Here is a 21948-nt window from a genome sequence, read left to right on the forward strand (position 1 = left end):
GGACTTGTGCTGGAGGGCTGGAGCAGGTCATAAAAAGAAAATCAGTTCTCTCCTGATAAGACTTTCTTGCTGAAACCCGGTTGAGCTTGAATCAACAAACCAGGTCCAGGGTGGGAGTAGCCCTGAAGGCGAATGGGAGCAAACTTACTCCAGGCCTATTTTTCAGCTTCATTACTTCACAGGGTTTATAACCCGCTGCAGAAAATGTTTTTGTGTGTATAATTCAAACAAACAGTTTTTCTATTCCCTCAGTTGGTACCCTGTTGGGACAAGCCTGGGCTGATGAGAGGCAGCTCCCAGGTGATGATGACCTCAGGGAAGGCACCGGCAAAAAGAATGTGTGTGTGCAGGGGGAGCTCTGACCTGCAGGCCAGATGCACAGGCCAACGGGGAGCAGGGGTGGCCTGGCGGGTGGCCCAGCCAGCTCCTTACCCCAGGGCTGACGCCTCTGACACAGCAGGGAGAAAAGAATGACAGGAGAGGGGAGTGAAAGGGCTTCTGTTGTGAAAGCAGCTCCATTTCACAGAGGTCTTGGGGCCCTGCCCAGCAACCCTTCCTCCCCACATCTGATGGCTGGCTCCCCGCACCCAACACTAATCTTCCAGCTGAGATGCAGGGAGGGGCCAAGGAAGGAGGAGACCCTTGAGCAGGCCCTGAGCGAGCAGGGGTCTCTCAGCCTTCTGTGATTCTAGGGCCCAAGCCAGGGGTTCCCCTCCAGTTCTCTGCACAGGTCCCCCACCCAACATTTAATCTGTCCACGGCCTGCATCCGGGCCCACACCTCCGCCTGGCCCCCGTCACAACTCCTTCTCTCCCAAGGCCCCTCTTGCCAAGGTTCCAGGAAGCATGGGGCCCGGCAACCTGTGCTGGGGGCAGCCCTTAGGGCACAGGCTGGGCCACCTGGGAAGGAGGAGGAGCAGGAGGGACTCGGAGAAGGGGCGAGCAGCTCTCCGGAACTGTCTGGAGGGTGATGGATAGAGATCACGTGGGAGGCATCCAGGCTGGACTTGAGGGTCCAGTGTCTTGAGCTGTAGCAGCAGCAAATAGGCAGGCAGCTGAGCCAAGCCAGTCATGACAGACCCGAGCTGGGCTCAGACCCACCCTCCTGGGCCCCAGGGTCTCTGGTCCTCAAGGGAAAAGTTAGGAGGACCTGCTCCTGGATTCTGCTTGTTGGAAGGAACCCTGAGTGTTTGGCGGCCAGCCTCTGAGGTCCCAGCTCCTGGTTGAGTCCCGACCTGCAGAGCCGGGATGCCTTTCGGGTCAGGCCTGCTGGGCAGTGCTTCACCCCAGCCTCTGGCGAAGCAGCCAGACATCCCCTTCCTGGGCTGAGGCAGGACTCACTGACTTCAGGGTTCGGAAGCTGGTCACACAGGTGAGTGACCCCAGGGTTCAGACGCTGGTCACGTACATGATCTCGACACGCAGCCGCTTCTCGGGACCATCCATGTCCTCTGTGGTGAGGCCCTGCTCCGGGGCAGCTTCTGGGACGGCTCCTTTGACCTCAGCCCACGGGCCCTGCCGCTCCTTCTTTCCCAGGACACAGAAACTGCCGCCCATGAAGAGGGCGGCTGAGATGAGGAAGAAACTTGACATGTAGAAAACGTAGCTGAAGTCGTCGGTGGCATCCAGGAGGAGTCCTGGGGGCACAGACAGCAAGTCAGGTCACTGCCCGGGACTATCGGCTCCCTGCACCCCCTAAACCGTGTGTTTTCTGAGGGCTGGGGTTCTGTCCCTGCCGCCTCCCCAGCACTGGCTGGTCCCTCGTTGGCATTCGTTAGGTATTTGTTGAATGAAAGGAAAGAGAAGCAAACCAGCCCTGGCCCAGGCAGCCAGTCCTCGGGCCGGAAGAGCACTTCAGGGCATGGTTCCTTCACCCTCAGTGGCAGGCGGCCAAGGACTCGAGGGCCAGTGGCGTTTGGGATATCTGCTCAGCCATGCCCTGGGCCCTCGTCAGCTCTCCCCACTCGTCAACCCTGGAGAACTCCCTTGAAAACTGGAACTCCCAGTGCCACACTCGGAGCGGGGAGTCCCCGTCACCTGACTGTGATAAGCACGCTGCCTGTCAGCTGTCCACCCCACCCCCAGCACCACAGGCTCCACACACACCCCGGCCTTTACTCTAAATGTCACACACTCAGCTTCTAGCATGGCCACTCCAGTGGGTCTGTACTTCCGTATCTGTTTGCTTCCCTTCCAGCACGAAATCACCACCATGATCGCAAAGCTGCCTCTTTGCCCCAGTCCTCGACTCTTCCACCAGAGGCTGAGCCCTGAGTGGTGGGGACCATTGCTCCATGTTCAGCCCTGCCCACCTAGTGACTGGCACAGGGGGAGGGACAGTTACAGTGGGTGTTCTCATCTGCTTTTGCAGATGACACTGTGGCTCACAGAAGGAACATGACTTGCCGAGGGCCCTCAGGCAGGAAGTTGGAGGAGGAGGGTGTTAACAGCAGACCCAACACGTACATAGCTTCTACCACATGCCAGGCTCTCTACTGACCTCTTTGTGGAATGACCTGTGATCCCCACAAACCAGCCTATGAGGTAGATTCTACTGTCATCCCCACTTTGCTGATAAGAGAACAGAGGCACAGAAGGGAAGACAAAGAACTGAGGTAGGTCTGGTACCAAAAGCCTTATTTTTGACTGTTTGTACCATAATCGCCAGCTGGGGAACAGGCTGTGGCCAGTCCCCCGAGGTGATCGAGAAAATCACAACTAGGGGCTTCCCTGGTGGCTCAGATAGTAAAGAATCTGCCCGCAATGCGGGAGACCAGGGTTTGATCCCTGGGTTGGGAAGATCCCCTGGAGAAGGGCATAGCAACCCACTCCAGTATTCTTGCTGGGAAAATCCCACTGACAGAGGGGCCTGGCAGGTTTCAGTCCATGCAGTCTCAACGAGTCAGACAGGACTGAAGCGACCTGGCATACACATACCCCGCCCAGGCCACCCCCCGCTTGCCCTCCATTCCCAGGGCCTCACCAGCCAGCGGCGGGGAGATGAGGATGGAGATGCTCTCCAGGATGGTGAAGAGCCCCAGGGCACTGGAGAACCGGTCCATGGGGACGATGTCCATGAGGACCTGGAAAAGCAGGGCACCAATGCCGCTCATGGACACGCTGTACACCAGGCAGTAGCCCACCAGGACCCGGAAGTCGGCCGACGCCACACACACCAGGTTGGTGAGCCCATTGAGCAGGGTCGCCAGGCTGAACAGGTACTTGCGGTGGCCCGCAAACTCCCGGCGGCCTGCCACCAGCCCAGCCATGGGCCGCAGGAAGATGTTGCTAAAGCCGATGACGGAGATGAGCAGGGCTGCCTTTTGTTCGTCCACCCCGTGCCGAATGGCGTAAGGGACCAGGAAGACGTGGGGCAGCGGGAAACCCATGATCATCCAGACAACCCCCAGCGTGTACACGCGGTAACCCACATTGTCCCGCAGGACGTCGAAGGCCAGGTGGCGCCGGATGGCCCGGCCACATGCCACCAGGCAGCCTCGCGAGGGCCTCTTGGAAGGCGAGGGGAGGCCTTCTCTGGCCTCCGGGGTCACGCTGGCAGGCACAGGCTTCACGACAGCCCCGCAGACGCAGCAGTGGAGAAGGACCCCGCCGAAGATGAGGAAGGTGCCTCGCCAGCCCAGGTCCTCCAGGAGGTAACGGGAGAGCAGCGGCCAGAGCGTGATGCCTAGGGAGACACCCGCCGAGGCCAGCGCGTTGGCCAGCACCCGCCAGCGGGTGAAGTACAGTCCCAGCACGGTGATGCTCGACTGAAAGCTGAAACACATGCCCAGGCCTGTGGAGAGAGAAGGGGGGGCCAGCTCCAGGGCACACCCGGTGTGGGGACCCTGGGGTCACGTCCCAGGTCTGTCTTCCGTTCCAGCCCAGACCCACTTCTAGGCACCCAGGGGTTTCAGATGGAATCAGCCCACCACACCACCTCCCTGGAAGCATCTCCCCTCCCAAGGCTGCCGGGGGGGCACACCTGTTCCCATGGGCAAGGCACCAGGGGATGTTCAAACACCTAAATCGGGTGAAGTCTCTCCCCTGCTTAACACCTTCCAGAGACTTCCCTTCACATGGAGGAAAAAAGCCAAAGTATTTACTATGCCCTGGAAGGCTCTACACAGGCTGGCCTCTGGCCACCTCTGAGTGCCATCTCAGGCCACTAGCCATGATAAAGCCCCATTGGTTTCTTTCTCTTCCTCTGGACACCAAGCTCCCACTTACTGGACGTGTGCAGCTGCCGTTCCATCTGCCTGGAATACCCTCCCCACCGACTCTCTCTCCTAACAGCTCAAATGCCACCGCCCCCACCTGAATGTGCAGGAAAGCTCACCACCGCGCCCCGACCACCAGCCTCAGAGTGGCTCTTGGGCCTCCCACGGTGCCACTGCAGTTCCATCAACCGTCTACTCTCCCTCACTCTTGCTGACCCCAAGCCTTCCTCTGTGCATCCCAACCCCTCTCCCATCACTCTCAGCTGACCAACTTTCCTTCCCATCGGTAGCAATGGACAGTCCATGCTCCCAGACAAGGGCGGCCCTCCACTTTCTCCCTGCATCCTGTCTGCTCAAGGCACGTCCCTCCAGCAACTTCCCTCTCTCCCAGCCACATCCATTTTCTCTTTACTATTAATAGATCATTCTCCTCCACTGTGATTTCTTCCATGAAAACAAAACTCTCTCTTGACCCCAGTCTCTTCTGGATAACGGCCCATGTCTCTGCTCCCTTATATAAAAATTTCTTGGAAATCCTATCTCCACTGTCTCCAATTTCCTCCTTCCTGTTCTTTTTTTCAGCCATATTCCATGGCTTGTGGGATGGCAGTTTCCAACTCAGGCCACGGCAGTGAAAGCCCAGAATCGTCCTAGGCCACCCGACTAACTCCCCTGTTGTTCTCTTTTGAACAAATCAGACTTTCATCCTTACTCTGCTCCAGAATTATCAAGGCTGCCGCCCTCCACATTACAAAGCCGCAGATGGAGTCTGATGTCCGCTCAATCTGATCCATCAGTGGCTTCACGGTTCCTCCCTCCTCCTCCTCGTCCTTGAGCACTTTCCTCACTTCCTTTGTCAAGAAACCACTCTCCTGGTTCTCCTTCTATCTCTGTCACTTCTTCCTGCCCAGGCCGCGAACCGCTGGAGTGTCCATGTCCTGGGCCCCAGATCCCAGTCCTTATCATCCCTCTTCCCTCGTTCCCTTAGTGACAGCAGGGTGATAACCTCATCTCAAGACCTGAATACCAGGGCTCTCAGGACTCCCCAGCTGGCCACTCCAGCTCAGGGCCAGACCAGGTGTGTCCAAACCTGAGCTTCCCACCTGCCCTTGAACCTGCTCTTCCCCTAGGGTCCCCATCGTAGTTAGCGGCCACTCCACTCTTCCATTCCACCCTTGGTATCACCCTTGGCTCTTGGGTCACCCTGGTGTCCTTCTCTGTACTTCACCTGCAATCCTGAACGAGACCCCTTCCCTTTGCCTCCATCATACCACCCTGGTTTAAGGTTGTAGCTGCCTCCTGGCTGGGCGATGACCACTGCTGTGTTGCTCCCAGCCCAGCCCCCTACGGTGTGTTCACAATACCACAGCTAGCGTACTGCCTGCATGCATGTTTGCTAAGTTGCTTCAGTCATGTCCGACTCTTTGGGACCCTATGGACTGTAGCCCACCAGGCTCCTCTGTCCATGGGATTCTCCAGGTGAGAATACTGGAGTGGGTTGCTGGGCTCTCCTCCAGGGCATCTTCCCCACCCAGGGATGGAACCCGCATCTCTTACGTCTCCTGTACTGACAGGTGGGTTCTTTACCACTAGCGCCACCTGGGAAGCCCCCAGGGTAGTACCTAGTTCTTCACAAATAGTGGCTGGATGACATCTCTCTGCCCAAACCCCTCACAGGGCTTCCCATCTCACTACAAAGCCTTTGAGCTACCCTATCTGGCCTTTTCCCCTGCTGCCATGCCGCCCCCGCCCCCAACCTTCTTGACCTTTGTTCACAGGCTTCTACCCTATTGGGCTTCCCTGGTGGCTCAGCTGGTAAAGAATCCACCTGCAATGTGGGAGACGTGGGTCCGATCCCTGGGTTGGAAAGATCCCCTAGAGAAGGGAACAGCTACCCACTCCAGTATTCTGGCCTGGGGAATTTCACAGGCTGTACAGTCCATGGAGTCGCAAAGAGTAGGACTCCTTCACTTTCACTTCTACCCTGTGTCCTCAGTGCTCCAAGAGTATTCCTGGGCCTTTGGTCTTGCTGCTCCTTCTGGTATGTTCTTCCCTGGGAGCCTGGTGGCAGATGCCTCACCTCCTTCTGACCAAATGTCACCTCCTCTGCAAAGCCTTCCCTGATAGCTCTGCTGAAAGCAGCAAGCTGGGACTTCCCTGGCGGTCAGAGTTAAGACTCCATGCTTCCATTGCAGGGGGGCGCGGGTTCCATCCCTGGTCTGGTAAGCGAGATCCGACAAGCCTCAGGCACAGCCAAAAAAAAAAAAAAGCAGCAACCTCCTCCAACCCTGCTGTATCTTTTGCACTGGCTGTTTTAGTCATTTCACCTCTTAACTTGTCTAATCTCTGCCCAACCTCACCCGAACGAGGACACTATGGCATCAGCAGTCCTGTCTTCTCGGGCACTTGTCAGGATTGACCCTCGTTACTTATCTGTTCATTGTTCCTCTGCCTCGAGTGGCTGTGAGCAGCCCCAGAAGATTCAGAGCTTTGCCTGCCCTGTTCACCACGCCTGGCCCTTTTCAGTCTCATACCCAGTACCTACCCAGTAACTCTCGAAATGAAATGACAGTCACCTGTGATGAATCCTGCCGTGAGGTAGAGCTGGCCGAGGGTGCGGCAGAAGGAGCCGGCCACCATGCCCAGGCTGGCCAGCACGCCGCCCAGCATCATCGTTGCTCTGCAGCCAAAGCGTCCCACCAGGATACTACACAGGGGCCCTGTGGGGAGGGGGCAGGCGGCAGGTGACAGCTGAATGACGAGGTCAGAGGGAGGGAGAGAACAGGCTTGGGAGGGGCTTCCAGGAACAACTAGCAGGTGGCTTAAAGGCTTCCCTGGGGGGCTCAGTGGTAAAGAATCCGCCTGCCAATGCGGGAGACATGGGTTCGATCCCTGATCCGGGAAGATCCCACGTGCCGTGGAGCGATGAAGCCCATGCACCACAACTACAGAGCAATGAAACTGTGCTCTACAGCCCGGGAGCTCAACCACCAAAGCCGACAGACCCCGGAGCCTGTGCTCCGCGATGAGGAGCCCCCACTCGCTACAACTAGAGGAAAGCCTGCAGCGCAACAAAGACAGCACAGCCAACAATAAATAATGAATGCGTGCGTGCTGTCACTCAGCCACGTCTGACTCTTTGCAACCTATGAACTGTAGCCCGCCAGGCTCCTCTGTCCATGGGATTTTCCAGGCAAGAATACTGGAGTGGGCTAACATTTCCTCCTCCAGGGGATCTTCCTGACCCGGGGATTGAACCTGGATCTGCTGCGTCTCCTGCACTGGCAGGTGGATTTTTTTACCACTGAGCCACCCGAGGAAGCCCTCAATTAAAAAAAAAAAAAAAGGCACAAAGCAGAAGCCCTGGAACGCATACGCCTGGGTTCTGATCCCCACCCTGCTAAAGACTGGCTACAGGCCAAGCAAGGCCAGTCCCTTTCTAGGCCTTGATTTCCCCCTGCAGAGACTGAGGGGTCAGGCTGGGTGATGTCTGAGCAGCTGTGAGGTGAGGTGCTGCAAATATTCAGTTTGACCCTGACCAGGATTCCCAGAGGTACAGACTAAGGCCCTTCACTGCACTGACCAGAGGCCACATCCATCTGGATGAAATCGTGACCTGGGTGGATGCCCCTCGCAGGGGTTGGTCTCAGCGGACCACAGTCCCAGGGCGGTTACATCACAGGGAGCACCTCCAGTCCCCGTTCCCCTCTCCCTCATCCTCAGGAGGACTGGCCACAGCCCTCCCACCATCCTCAACCTGTTCAGGGTGGGCAACCCAGGGCCTCGGGCTACGCTGCGCCCCCTTGCTCCAGCCTCTGGAGGAAAGTGTGTGGGGTACCTTCTCCCCTCCCCCATTCCCTCCAGCCACCACCAAAGTCTTGCATCACTGGATGTTTGGCTTCTGGAGAAGGGCCTGTCCTCCCCCACCTCTACCCTGAGCTGCTTTCTCATCAGTGCAGACCCGGAGTAGAAGTGAGCCAGTCCTAGCAGGCTGCTCCTTGACACCTCAGAGGGCCCCATCTGCCAAATACCTTGCCCTGGCCCACCCTACCCTGCCCTCCCAAATACATACCATAGAGTTTCTCCAGAGTTAACTCTCCCAGAGCGCAGCCAAAGGGACAGAGAAAATGTGTGTGCACACGCAATGTGAGTTTGGGTGCTGGGTGTGGAGAGAGGGTGTGTGGGTGTGAGCCAGTCTGAGTGTGAGAGTAACAGAGGAAGTGAGCGGCCCATCCTCAGAGGTAATCAAGGAGAGGCAGGCACAGAGGGAGAGGAGAGGCTTTGAAATGGACATGACCGCTGACCCACACATCCTTCCCACCCCCATACTTTGACCTGACTTTGGAAAGGTGACATTGGGGAAAGCCCTGAGTCATCGTGTGTGGGGTGGGGGCTGGGACGTGTGCCAGCTTAGCTGAGATAGCAGAGGGTGCTGGGGTGGGGCACTGGGAGGCAAATGCTCCCTCTGCATGGGCACGGTTTCTTCCCCAAACTCACTCTACAGCACGGGTAAGGCCTCGGATACTCCGTGCTGGCTTGTCTTCATCTCTAAAATGTGTGGGTTTTGGGGGTACTTAGGATCAAGGATCCTTGCAAGTTAAAAATCTCCATAATACTCTGAATGAGCATGGCCTAAAGGCGCGCGCGTGTGTGTATGTAAGACAGACCTATAGGAGTCCTGGGCTGGCCGGAATGTTGGCATACCTCCTGGGCGTGAGTCTGAAGCTGGCTGGGGAGCAGGGTCCCCACTGAATGCTTGGTTCCTAGTCCCTGGCCCAGACCCCTCTCCGGTTGCAGCAAAGGAACCATCTGAGATTCACACTTCTGCCCATGCTTGTTGGCTGAAAGGTTGTGCAGTCTGAGCCAGGCCTGGCTTTGCTCCTTGCCCTGAGCCCATGCCCCAGTGAAGGTGGCTTCTATCCCAGTCTGACTTCCCTCCCGGTGCCGGTGGAGGGCAGGGAGATGGATCACCTGAGACAGGCAAACAGGGGTGAGGAGAGCCCGGCGGGCTGTCAAGTCGAGCCCCCCCCAGAGGTCACTGCCCATGGAGTCTCCCTGGAGAGCTCCCAGGAATGGAGGGGCAGTCCTGTGAGCCCAAGGCTATTGTGGAGAACCCACCCGGGCCCCTTCTCTTTCCCTGGGGTCAAGGTGAGCCCTTCACATCCCTGGAGAAGGCAACCAGGAACTGATGGGACTGCCCTCCATCTTCCCAGCCCTCTGCTTCCTGGTGAGAGATGGGGTTCTTGCTCTGCCCCCTCTTGCTCCTGGGGTCCTTCTCCAGACCTCTGCTTCCTGTCCTGAAGCCTCGATGAGGGCAGTTTCCACTGCCCGAGCTCTCAGACCTGGCTGGACTCTGTGATCTTCTCTGCAACCCTGTGTGGGAGGTGGGCAGCCTGGGGCTGCTGGCTGTTACCCCCAAATGGCAGAGGGAAAAACTGAGGTTCCAAGAGATCACCCCGCGGGAAGCCTCGCTGTTCTGTGGCGTGTGCCCCCGCACTCTTATGGTCTGGCTCGATCCTCCCACGCTCATCAGGAGGACCGGCTTTACATCCTGGGGGCCTCCCTGCCCTGTACCCCTCCCCAGCCCAGTCCAGCTCAGCCCAGCCCAGCCCCACAGGATCCTGGGTGGGGGAACTGGCCCTGCTGAAATCAAGATGACATCCCAGGAATTCACAGCACCAGGCGAAATCTATGGCCCCAGAGAGAGGGACCCAGGAGGCCGGAGAGGTTGTGGCTTCCTCCCTTCCCCCCGAGCTCCTTCTCATCCCTCCCCACACCCCAGCCCACACCCGGTCCCTCCCCGCCCTGCTCACCCCCTGCGTGGAGCATGGCTGTCAGGATGGAGGGGAACCAGGAAGTCTCGCTGTTGCTGGCCTGGAACTCACGCTGCAGTTCAGTGAAGAAGATGCCGATGCACGTGGGGAAGCCCAGGGTGAGGCCCTGCGTCACCACAGAGGCCAGCAGCACCACCCAGGCCCAGCAGCCCTCGGAGCGCTCCAAGGCCTGGGGCATCCTTGGCTACGAGTGCTGCAGCCACAGCCTAACCGCTGCCTGGGTCACCTGAGGAAGGGACAGAAGGGAGCTGCCGGCTGGCCCTGGCCTCCCTGCCGCCACCCCTGGGCGGCTGGACCCGTTCCTTCCTCTCGCCCGGCACCGGGTACGGCAGAGGGGCGCCACCCCCTGGGAGGTGGCCAGAGGCCCACACACTGGCCTTGGCATTGCCTTTCCCCTACTTCTCAGAGCCAGCCTGGCAGGAGGGACAGGAGGGGCCGGCAGGTGAACCATTGTGGGCCCCAGTGGGCGGGCGGAACGCTTTCTAGCTGTGCCGTCATCTAGGGGTCAGCAGGTGGGACTGCCTGGCCCCGCCGTGGCCACGCGCCTGCCAGAACTGCCGGTGGCCGTCTGGAGCCGCTCAGTCCCGGTGCCACAGGAGCACAGTGACACCTCTCCAACGTCCCAACCAGCCTTCCTGCTTCCAGCACCCCGGGCACAGCCAGGCTCCCTGTCAGAGCCACGGTGACAGCCGGGGAGCCAGTGGGCGGGGGCCGCCGAGTGGGCAGCTGCTGCACAAAGCGCGTCGCGCCGCAGCGCCTGAGCGCGGAGCCCGAGTCTCCCTGCAGCGCTCCAGTCACGGCGCTCACGGCCAAGAGGCCCCACACAGTCCCAGAGAGAGGCCTGTCCCCGCGCGGGCTTCTCTGAGCACACACACAGCACACACACACAACACACCACTCACATCACACACACACAAACACACTGCACACACACACACAGCACACCACACACATCACACACACACAACACACACACAGACACACTGCACACACACAGCACACCACACACATCACACACACACTGCACACACCACACACACACAGCACACCACACACATCACACACACACACAGAGCACACCACACACATCTCACACACACACACACAGAGCACACCACACACATCTCACACACACACACAGAGCACACCACACACATCTCACACACAGACACACTGCACACACCACACACACACAACACACCACACACACACAACACACCACACACACACAACACACCACACACATCACACACACAGACACACTGCACACACACAGCACACCACACACCACACACACACTGCACACACATCACACACTGCACACACCACATCACACACATCACACACACACACACTGCACACACCACACACACACCACACACACAACACACCACACATCACACACACCCCACACATACAGTACACATACACACAGCACACACATCACGCACACATACCACACAACACACATACCACATACTACACAACTTACACACACCACACGTAACACACATAAAACATAACATACAACACGTACAACACAGTCACATGAATACATAGAAAGGTGCACAAGCACATACAAAGAATACAAAACACGCGTGCATACACAGTCACACAGGAATGCGTAGAAAGATACCCATTCACACAGATGGGCACAGTTACACACACAGACGTGCACTTACATAGGTACACACACAGACACATAGACACACACCACACAGACAGGCAGAGAGAAACACACAGGACCACCAGGCACACAGAGTTACATGCAGACCCACACTTACACACAGAAAAACCCAGAGACACAGGGACACACACAGTCACGCGTTCAGGAGGGCATGACACGCACAGAGATACACATGCTCAGACACACACACATGCAGCAGCACACCCTCAGACACACTCAGGCAAGCCCAGAGACAGACAGACAGATGCTGCAGACAAACGGACACACACAAACAGGGCCGCGTGCTATGCAGACAAACGCACCCCCCACAGCCTTGGCTCAGTCCCACCTTGGTTCCTCGCCACCACCAGGGTCACTGCCCCCATCATAGAAGCTGCCTTATCCAGGCCTTGACGCCCAGCCCCCTCCCCAGATGAAAAGCCCTTTTCCAGTCCCCTCCATCCTGCCTCTCCCCCTGCTCCCTGGCCCGCAGGGGCCCCAACCTCACCCTCGCCAGGCAGTGAGAGCAGAGCAGTCTCCGCGAAGCCAGCCATCCCGGGCGCTCCAGTCCCCACAGCCTCCCTCCTTTCTGCCCCAGGCCCTGAAGATCCAAGGAAACTCAGGAAACTATCAGAAATAGGAAACACCTCTTCCTGCCCAGCCCAGCACCCCACACCTTCCCCCCAGGCCCTGGAGCTTCAACACAGCACCCAAGCTGGATCCAGCCTAACTGCCTCCTTCCTGGGCTCCAACCCCTAACCCTTCTCCAGCACAGGCCTCTTCCCTCCCCAGAGGACCCCCAGAGGCCCTGCCACGGTGAGTAGCCCATTCATCCTAGCCTGGGAGAGTGAGTGTGTGAGTGAGTGTGAGTGTGTGTGCGTGACCTTGAGTCCTGCGTGTGGGCTAGGAACACCTCTTGCCCTCCAGGCTCCTGCACGTCACACAGGCCCTAGAGATCCCCCAGCCCCGATTCTCCTGGCTCGGCCCCAAGCTTGGGGGCAAACCTCAGATCCTCCTCCAGCAAACTGGCTCTCACTCCTACCAGGATTTCTGTTCCCTCAGCAAGTAGAAAGGCCACAGAAGCCACCTGATCCCGCCTGTGAATGTCAAGTCTCCCCACCCTGCTCCAGTGCTCTCCCCTCCTCCACACACCCCGGCCCCTCCATCTTCCTGGACCTGCCACTTTCCACTTTCCTCCCAGAAGGGCCATCAGCCTTCCCTCCGGCTGGTCCCTCACCACGGTGCCCCACCCCCAGTACCCCCCCACGCCCCTTCCGAGCAGCAGGCTGTCTCTGACCAGAGGTGGTAGGGAGAAGGAAGATGGGAGAGGAGACACGTGGGGGCCCCCAACCCCCTGCCCGGCTCTGGTCCCCTCTCCATTGCCCTTGCCTCCTGCCCCTCCACGCAGAGGCCTCTGGTGCCCTTATCAGCAATTACTCCTCTGAGCCTCCCCTCCAGTGAACTCTGTCCCGAATTCTGACCTTCACCCTGCACCTACCTTCCCTCAGAACCTTTCAGTGGAGCTGGTTTCTCCTCCCTCCAGGCCTCAGGGGACAATCAGAGCCCAGGAAACCCTAAGCTCCTGTGTTCTCTCTTTACCCTGGCCTCACTCTAGGAGCTGGCTTGCAGACTTTGGCTTTCTCCAAGGAGGCTGTGCCCTCCCATGCAGCCCCCAGACAACTCCCAGGTCACATGCAGAGCTTTTCTCTCCTGTTGGTCCTCCAGCACCCCCTCCCCGAGCCAACTGGTCCCTCCTCGGGAACTCGGTTGCCGAGATTCCAAAATCCTCAGCCAGAGAGAAGTCCAGTCGGTCCTTCAAGAGTCAGCCCCAGCAGCATCTCCAGGAAGCTATGCTGACCCCCAACTCTAAGGCCCTTTCCTGTACTTCTCTCCTTAATAGTAGTTTTCACACCAAACTGGAGTGGATCCTTCCGTGCTTATCGCTGTCACCTGTATTTCTCCTCCCACTTCTACACTATGAGCAGGGAGGGACCTGTTCACAGCCGCCCACCTGGCCTCCACCTGAGCCCAAAAGGTAATATCAATGTGACTCACCTGTGCTCCTCGGGGGGGCAGGCAAGCCCAGGAACAAGGGTGAGCTGGTTTCCGGGCAGGCAGGTCCATTCCAGAAGACTCAAGCGGAACAGAGCAGCAGTGTGGGCTCTGGTTCCACCTCTGCCCCGGCAGAGAAGCTGTCTTCCCTTTGTACCTGGAACCAGGAGTCATGATCACCCCCTGGCATGCAGTTGGGGCAATGAAGGAGACAGGGCTGGAGATGCTTCACTCTCACTTTCCGGGACTGGAGGTGAGCAGCTTGCCACGGGAGCTACTGACCTCAGTCCTCAGGGACCTGCTGCCCAGAGAGAACGACCGTCCTCATGCCAGGTGACCCAAAGCTGGCTGTGTGGACGGAAGTTCAGATGACATCTCCTGTCCTTTTCCCATGACACACAGTGCCTGGTCTGTTTTTTAGGACTTCCCATCTTACGCCAGGAGACTGGCCAGGCCCTCAGAATCCATCCCCAGCCCCCCTGAGCTTGCAGGTACAGGCAAAAAAGGGCAGTGATGCTCTCACGCAGGGGTCTGGGGTTAGGGTCCTGGTGTGCAAGGGCCTCCCCCTGGACCTCTGCTCTCTTCTCCTGGCGGAAGAGCTGGTGAGAGGAAAACAGGGAACCATCACCTTTACCAACAGTGGAAGGATGGCCAGACCCTGGAGACCCCCTTCCTCCCCAGGCTCCACACCAGGCAGGATGCCAGGCCTGAAGCCCAGGGCAGAGGACAGGCAGGAGTGAGATTCCTGCCGGAGAGGGGAGCAGCGCGAGCCAGCCTGAGCTTGGGGCGGACAAGCCCTCAAATTCCTGGACCTGGCAGGAGCCTGGGGAAGGAAGAAGGCGGTTCCAGAGGTGGGCCAGCTGGAGCCGGTCACCCTCCTCCCTTCTCTGCCTTCAGAGGTGCCCCCACCATCCAGACAGGGGCCCCGGTTGACCACGGCCTGGAAGGGGGATGGGCGAGGCAGCAGAAACCTCATGACCTCTTGCCACCCTGGCACATTCCCTGCCGTCCGGATCAGTTTCCACAGGGCTTGCTTCCCACCCTCCCCCTCACGGCGGATCTCCTCTGGGTGGGGCTTCTGGGACGTCCAGGCGCCGTCCCCTGGGGAGGTTTCAGCCCAGGCCTTGGGTGGTGCCTGTCCCCTCACCCGTCAGGCCTTGGGGGTCCCCAGCCATCCCAGGCTGGAGCGGCCCGCGGGACGCGGACAAGGATCCTCAACCCCAACCGGCGGGCAAAGGGCCCCGGAGGTCCCCGGCGGGGCGGGTCCGCGACGGTGCCCACGGGGACCCCGGCGAGGGAAGACACCTCGGGGGCCGTGGGCGGGGGGGGGGGCCCGGGGAGCCTGCTCACCGGCTCGCATGGGCCCGGCGGAGGGGCGGCTCTACTCCCGCCGAGCGGCTTCCTGCGGCCCGGCCCGCCCGCGGAGGAGGCGGCAGGACGCCGGGCGGCAGCAGGGACCGAGGGGCGGGCGCAGGGCGCGGGTGGGCGGAACCACCTCCGCGTCTCCTGGAGCCTGGCGGGAGGCCTCGGGACCAGGCCCGGGGGAGCGGGGAGGCACCCCATGCTTGCAACCTCGCCCCCTCCTCCGAGTGGTCCGGACCACTCCAGCAGCCCCGGCCCGGCTCCCGGCGCCTACGGGCGCGTAGGTACGTAATTAACAAGTAATTGGCGTAGCCCACCTGCTCGCTATCGAGCTTCTTGATTTTCCCGCTCTGATTCCAGGGGCCCTGGAATGGAAGGCAGAAAGCGTGGGGTAAGAGACGGCACCTCCCAGCGGCAGTCGCGTAGGCGGCCAGGGTGCAGGATTTCTTCTTGGGAGGCTCTAGCTTCCTCCCAGTGAAAACCTAGAGCTTTGAAGGCCACATCCAGAGGAGGCCGGGCAGGCAGCTGTCGAGGAGCAGAGAAGAGGGTGGACCCCCTCAGCCCTGGGAGCGGGTCAGCGGGCCCGCACTTCTCTGCTCGTGCTCCTCTCCCAGCTAGCCAAGCCTTGATACGTATTGTTTAAAATGCATAGTTAGTGCAGACCTACAGCAGTCAAGATGGTGTGGTACTACTGGGTAGATGTATAGATCAGTGAACCAGAATTGAGAATCAGCCCTTACATTTACAGTCAGTTAATTTTCCGTCAGGGTGCTGAGACAGTATAGGGTGGGAAGAATATATAGCTGCATGTAAAAGAATGTGGTTGGATTGCTACCTCATACCGTTTAAAAAACAAAACACAACACTAAAACTATAAAAATTCGTAGAAGGAAGCATAGCAGTAACTCTTCATGACCTTGGGTCAGGCAATGGTTCTTCTTGGACACTACAGCAAAAGCAGAAGTGACAAAGGAAAAAAAAAAAAAACGGTTTGGACTTCTCTGACAGTCTAAGACTCTGTGCTTCCCCTGTAGGAGCCATGGGTTCGATCCCTGGTCGAGGAACTAAGATCTCCGCATGCTGCCTGGTGCAGCCCAAAAGCTAAAAACCTTTGTGCACTAAAGGACACCATCAGGAAAGTGAAGAGATAACTCTCAGAATGGGAGAAAGTATTTGCAAATCATATATTTGATAAGGGACCTGCATTGAGAATGTATAAAGAACTCTCACAACTCAACCTCAAAAAGACAAACACTTTTTACAAATACTTTTTACAAACAGTAAAAAGACAAATAATTCCATTAAAAATGGGTGAAATATATGAATAGATATTTCTCCAAAGAAGATATGCGAATGGCCAACAAGCCCATTGAAAAAATACTCAACATTATTATTCATCAGAGGAAATGCAAACCAAACCCTCAATGAGATACCACTTCCCACCCACTGGAATAGTTAACTTCTGGGTGAGTGAGGTAAGAGATACTGTATCGAGTTGTGAGTCATACCTTAGACATCTGTGCCCCTGGTTCCTTTACTTGGCAACAGTCACAGTGCTGGGATTGCCTCTTACTTGGGGGATATTCATCCTAGTCTGAGGTTCCCTAGATACAAACCTTGGGAGGAGGGGATTAAGGTTTATCCCACGGTCCCAAAGGGATGGTCTCAGGCTTTGAGAGGTCCTGTGTGGGGGACAAAAGAGGGTCACACTGGGTCTACACCGTCTGGATACCCCTTATCTCAGCCTGGCCCAGTACTGGGTGGCAGTGAGACAGGAGGGGAGGGGGGCAGGGCACAATCAGTCCAAGTATCACATGCACACACGCACAAATGATGCAGCTCTTGAGAATACAAAAGAGCTACTTAGAACCCGGTAGGGCCGAGATAGGGGAAGATTCAACTTCTCATAGACTTTGAGCCTCATTATGTGCTCATTGTAACAGGTTAGCATATGCTAAACGACACAGGTGTCAAGATAGTTCCAAAGCTGACCAAAACAATGGGTGGTGGCCCAATTCCTGGAAATCCCCGCCTCTACCCCAAAAGAGTTGGATAATCCTCCTACTTGTTAGAAATCACCAACCTATACAAATGAACAACCCATATATCAGAACCACTCTCATCTGAGAGGGACCTCTCTCTCTGGAATGCGTATTTCTCTAAATAAGCTCGCTTCCGCTTTCCTATGGCTTGTTTTCTGCACAAAGTCGAAAACTCTCACTTGGCACCCTGTCCCAGGAATCTCACCCGAAACCTGGAACTTGACTATACCTGTCCTGGGAACTCAGAACAGGCTGGGTGTAGCCCTCCACCCCATTTGTGGGTACTCTGGCCCTACCTAGGGACTCAATGCCCAGGGACTTCCTGGAGGCTCTTACCCTCTCTGGAAAAATCAAACTAGGTTTCCCAGGACCCCACTGTCCTCTGGGGAGCCCCACTCTAATCTTCAACCTCTGCTCAACAAGATGAGACTCAGAGAGCTGTGGGCAAACCCCCTCCTCCATCCCAGACTCTGGGTACTTCTTCAGAATAAAGCTCCCACCAGGTCGGGGCATAGTCACTGGCTGCAGAGCTCAGAACTAGGGTCTGTGACTCCCACAGGTCACCCTTGCAGCCTTCCTCTGTGACTCTGCCCCAGGGGTTGCTCTGAGGGGGCAGCCTGGTCACCGGGCCCGGTTTTGTTAGAGCATATCACAGCTGTAAAATGAGAAGTGGGTGACCAGGGACTCAGAGAAGCAAACTGAGGCATCTGCTCAAAGAGAGAGGGAGGCAGCTGCTCAAAGTCATAAACCTTTAGGAATTAACTTTAAGTAGTCAGTAGTTGGGTTCCCTGGTGGCTCAGTGATAAAGAATCTGCCTGCTAGTGCAAGAGACGTGAGTTGGATCCCTGGGTCAGGAAGATCCCCTGGAGAAGGAAATGGTAACCCACTCCAGTATTCTTGCCTGGAGAATCCCATGGACAGAAAAGCCTGGTGGGCTACAGTCTATGGGGTCGCAAAGAGGCAGACACAACTTAGTGACTAAACAATTAGTATTGAATAACCCAATTGCCACATATCACTAAGAATAACAACCACCATGTTCTGCTGCTGATCTGCCAACCCCGCCTGAGATCTGCCCGGTTATTCCATTCCCTGAAACACTCTGTCCTGATGATCTTTTTTTTCAAATAACAAAAAACGTGGTCAGCCCTTGGTTGACTTGCATGTGTCAACTTAGAAGCCCCTTCCTCCAGGAAGGCCTCCCAGACCTCCCATGTTGAGGCCCTAATCCTGCCGAGTGTTGTGTGTCTCCCACACTAAGTTCCCTGAGCCTTTGGGAACTTTCTTGCCCAGCTGATCAACATTGCCCCAGCCCTTAACACAGGGTGTAGCATAGAATATAACAATATTGGTCACCATGTGTGGAGGAGGTTCTAAGTACTGTTCAGATACTACCTTATTGGCTTGGTGAAGGAATGGAGTATTGCCCAGTCCCTCATTCCAGGATCTTAGGATCCTTAAAAATATATATATGTTTATTTATTTATCCTTTAAAAAAAAAAAATATATATATATATATATATACACACATATAAGGCCACACTATGCACAATGCGGGATCTTAGTTCTCCAACCAGGGATCAAACCCATGCCCCCTGCTTTGGGAGTCTTAACCACTGGACCATCAGGGAAGTCTCTAAAAATATTTGAATTTTTTAGAAGCTCCAGGATGGGATGCTGGTCCCTCTGCCCCTCTCTCTGGGTCTTGGCCTGTGCCCATGACCCTGTGGTCTCCTTGGCATGGACAGAGTGCCCTCTGCTGGGTTAGTGGGGACAATCCATCCAGGCTCTTCTGGACGCTGCTGGCACTGGGCCCCTGGGCACCTTCCTGTTCGCAAGCCCCTCCCCTACTCCACCAGCTCTGTTCCTTTTCTACCTTCTGCCTGTCACCCTCCTCTGCCTGCTTGCCCTCCTCTCCCAGGGCCTGTATCAACTTGTCAGCTGGTCCCAGAGGCCTGGGCCATGCCACCCAGCTCGCTATATCCCCCAAAGATCCTCCTAAACTTGAATCTGAGGGGCCAAGTCTCTCCCAGGACTGACCATAGCTGGATACCTAATATTGGGGTACCTAGTACCCCAGCCTCCCCTCTACTCCAGCCCCCTCACTCTTCTCAGCTTTCTCCTCTCTCTCTCTCTTTTTTCTGGGGGGCTGCACTGCAAGGCAGGTAGAACTTCCCTGACCAGGGATTGAATTTGTGCCCCCTGCAATGGGGACCCAGAGTCTTAACCCCTGCACTACCGGGAAAGTCCTCCTTTTGCGTTTCTTACCCAGAGTCTCTCCTCCACGCCACCCCCGTTCTGGAGCTCCAAGCCCTTCTCCTTGAGATTTTCTCACCGTCACCGGAACTGAGCCTGTCCCTACCCTGCCCACAGCAGCTTCCTCTTCCTTCACAGCAGGCCCTTCCTCTGTTCTCTGACTCCATCCCATCCAGGGCCTCCTTCCTTCCCCTTGGCTTTCATCTTCATATCCAGCTGAGCTTAATTCTACTGCCTCTTCCCTTTGAGATCTTGCTCAGATGTCTTATCTCTTCCTGAAGCTGGGGCCCCTTCAGGCCTTGACAGCTCTCTCTCCTCAGCCTCTCTGCCTGAAATGGCAGAATCATCTTCCCAAACCCTCCCCACTTTGGGGACTTCCTTGGCTGCCCAGTGGTTAAGACTTTCTGCTTCCAACGCAGGAAGCCTGGGTTTGATCCCTAGTCAGGGAACTAAGATCCCACATGCCCCGTGCTGCAGCAAAAAAAAAAAAAAAAAAAAAAGGCATCTCACTTTTCAGGGCTGCACTGGAAGGCCGTGCCGGCTTTGAGTTCACAGGACACTCCGCCAGCACCCTGGCAGGCTCTGTTCTGCACACTTGTATCCCAGTACTCCAGCCCGCATGCCTGACAGCTGGCCCTGGGGATTTGCCTCCTCACCCATTCCCACCTCACGTGCGTTTCTACACTCAGATGTCACCCCCTGGGCCCTCACTTCACACCCAACACCCTTCCTCTTGGCCCCACTCAGCCTGGCCCTGGAGCCCATGGTTCTCCCCACCTGGGCTGCCCTGATACGCTCAAAACTGTCCATTTAAAAACAAACGGGGTGGGAAGAATCTACCTTGCAATGCAGGGAACGCGATTTCAATTCCTGGTCAGGGAACTAAGATCCCACGTGCTGTGTGTGGGTCAGGGAAGCCTGCTGAAGCCCAAAACTAAATAAATAAATATTTTTAAAAAAAAAAACCCTGCATGGGAAGGGGAAGCTTCCCTGGTGGCTCAGTGGTAAAGAGTCCACCTGCCAATTCAGGAGACATGGGTTCGATTCCTGGGCAGGAAGATCCCACGTTCACAGAGCCTGCGCTCACTGTAACAAGAGAAACCACTGCAGTGAGAAGCCCTCCTGTCACATCTAGAGAGTAGACCCCGCACAGCACAGTGAGAGAAAAACCCCTATAGCAGCGAAGACCCAGCACAGCCAAAAAAAAAAAGAAAAACTGGGGGGACTTCCCTGGTGCTCCAGTAGTTGAGGCTATAAGCTCCCAATGCATTCAGCCCGGGTTTGATCCCTGGTCAGTGAACTAGATCCTACATGATGCAGCTAAGACCCAGGGCAGTCAAAGAAAAGATTCTGCAAGTAGTGTGGCAGAAAAGCAAAAAAAAAAAAAAAAAAAAAAAATCATGCCATTTCCCTGAAGGCCTGCCTCCCTCTGGGGTGGCCAGAGCGCGCCAGAACCACATGCCTGTTCCGGTTCCCTCTGGCCCGCCGGTCCCATCCCTTCCTTTGCTCCAGCCACCTCCCTGCTTTCCCATCGCTCTGGATAACCCCTACAGCTTGCAAGGATGAAGGCCAAGTGACACCCCCTCTGGAACATCCTGGTGGCCCCAGATATGTGCAGCTTTCTGAGAACCTGGGGGAGCCTCCTGCTTCGGTATCTCCAGCGCCTGGAAGAGCACCAAGCCAAACACTCAGCAGGTGTTGTGTTGGTTTCCTGTGGCTGTCACGCAAAGGACCACGAACGTGGGGCTGACGGGGCGGTTCAGGGCGGGGGTGGAAGGCCAAGGCCACAGAACTGTATTCTCTCCCCATTCTGGAGGCCAGAGGTCTGAGATCAAGATGCTTGGCAGGGTCAGCTCCCTCTGAATGCTCTGAGAGGGAGTCCAGCCCACTCCTCCCTCCCGAATTCTGGTGGCTGCTGGCGATTCTTGGTTTGCAGCTGCATCCCTCTCTCTGTTCCATCTTCTCTCTGTATCTGAATGTCTCCACGTCTCTGTTTTCTCTTCTTATCAGGACACTAGGCATTGGATTAGGGTCCACCCTACTCCAGTATGTGTGTGTGTGCGCTCAGGCGTGTCTGACTCTTTGAAACCCCGTGGACTGTAGCCCGCCAGGCTCCTCTGTCCATGGGATTCTCCAGGCAAGAGTACTGGAGTGGGTTGCCATTTCCTTCTCCAGGGATCAAACCCGTGTCTCTTGCCTTGGTAGGTGGATTCTTTACCATTGCGCCACGTGGGAGGCCCTCTACAGTATGACCCTCTCTTAACTAATGACATCTGCAAAAACCTGTTTCTAGATAAAGTCACATCCTGAGGCTCTGCATGGACATGAACTTGGGTGAGATTTTATTCAACCCGGCTCAGGTGCCCAGTGGGCATTTGTGGCTTGATGGAGACACCCGTCTTCCGGATGCAGCCCCAGGTCCACCTCCTCTGAGGGGTCTTCCCTCGTGTTCCTAGGCTGCCCTCTCCCCCGACCCTTATTCTTCCCTTGGAAACTGTGGCTTTCTTTCTTTTTTTTTTT

General features: G+C 56.6%; 1 protein-coding gene across 3 annotated transcripts; it reads right to left on the minus strand.

Annotated features, from left to right (window-relative positions):
* Positions 1–339: 339 nt before the first annotated feature.
* SLC16A5 (solute carrier family 16 member 5) lies at positions 340–19494 on the minus strand. Of its 3 annotated transcripts, XM_068977788.1 has the most exons (8): positions 19441–19494; positions 15448–15495; positions 13772–13925; positions 10030–10276; positions 6793–6936; positions 3431–3792; positions 2983–3082; positions 340–1636 (listed from the first exon to the last, which is right to left on the minus strand). In XM_068977788.1, exons 4-8 carry the CDS (start codon positions 10226–10228, stop codon positions 1389–1391), a joined length of 1053 nt encoding a protein of 350 aa, XP_068833889.1. In that variant the 5' UTR covers positions 10229–10276; positions 13772–13925; positions 15448–15495; positions 19441–19494; the 3' UTR covers positions 340–1388. The 3 variants fall into 3 exon arrangements, with proteins under 3 accessions (XP_068833889.1, XP_068833886.1, XP_068833887.1); XM_068977785.1 differs by having other exon boundaries at positions 2983–3792; XM_068977786.1 differs by lacking the exons at positions 15448–15495; positions 19441–19494 and adding an exon at positions 15119–15196 and having other exon boundaries at positions 2983–3792.
* Positions 19495–21948: the final 2454 nt, after the last annotated feature.

The sequence above is a fragment of the Capricornis sumatraensis genome, chromosome 8, assembly GCF_032405125.1.
Source record: "Capricornis sumatraensis isolate serow.1 chromosome 8, serow.2, whole genome shotgun sequence".
Lineage (NCBI taxonomy): Eukaryota > Metazoa > Chordata > Mammalia > Artiodactyla > Bovidae > Capricornis > Capricornis sumatraensis.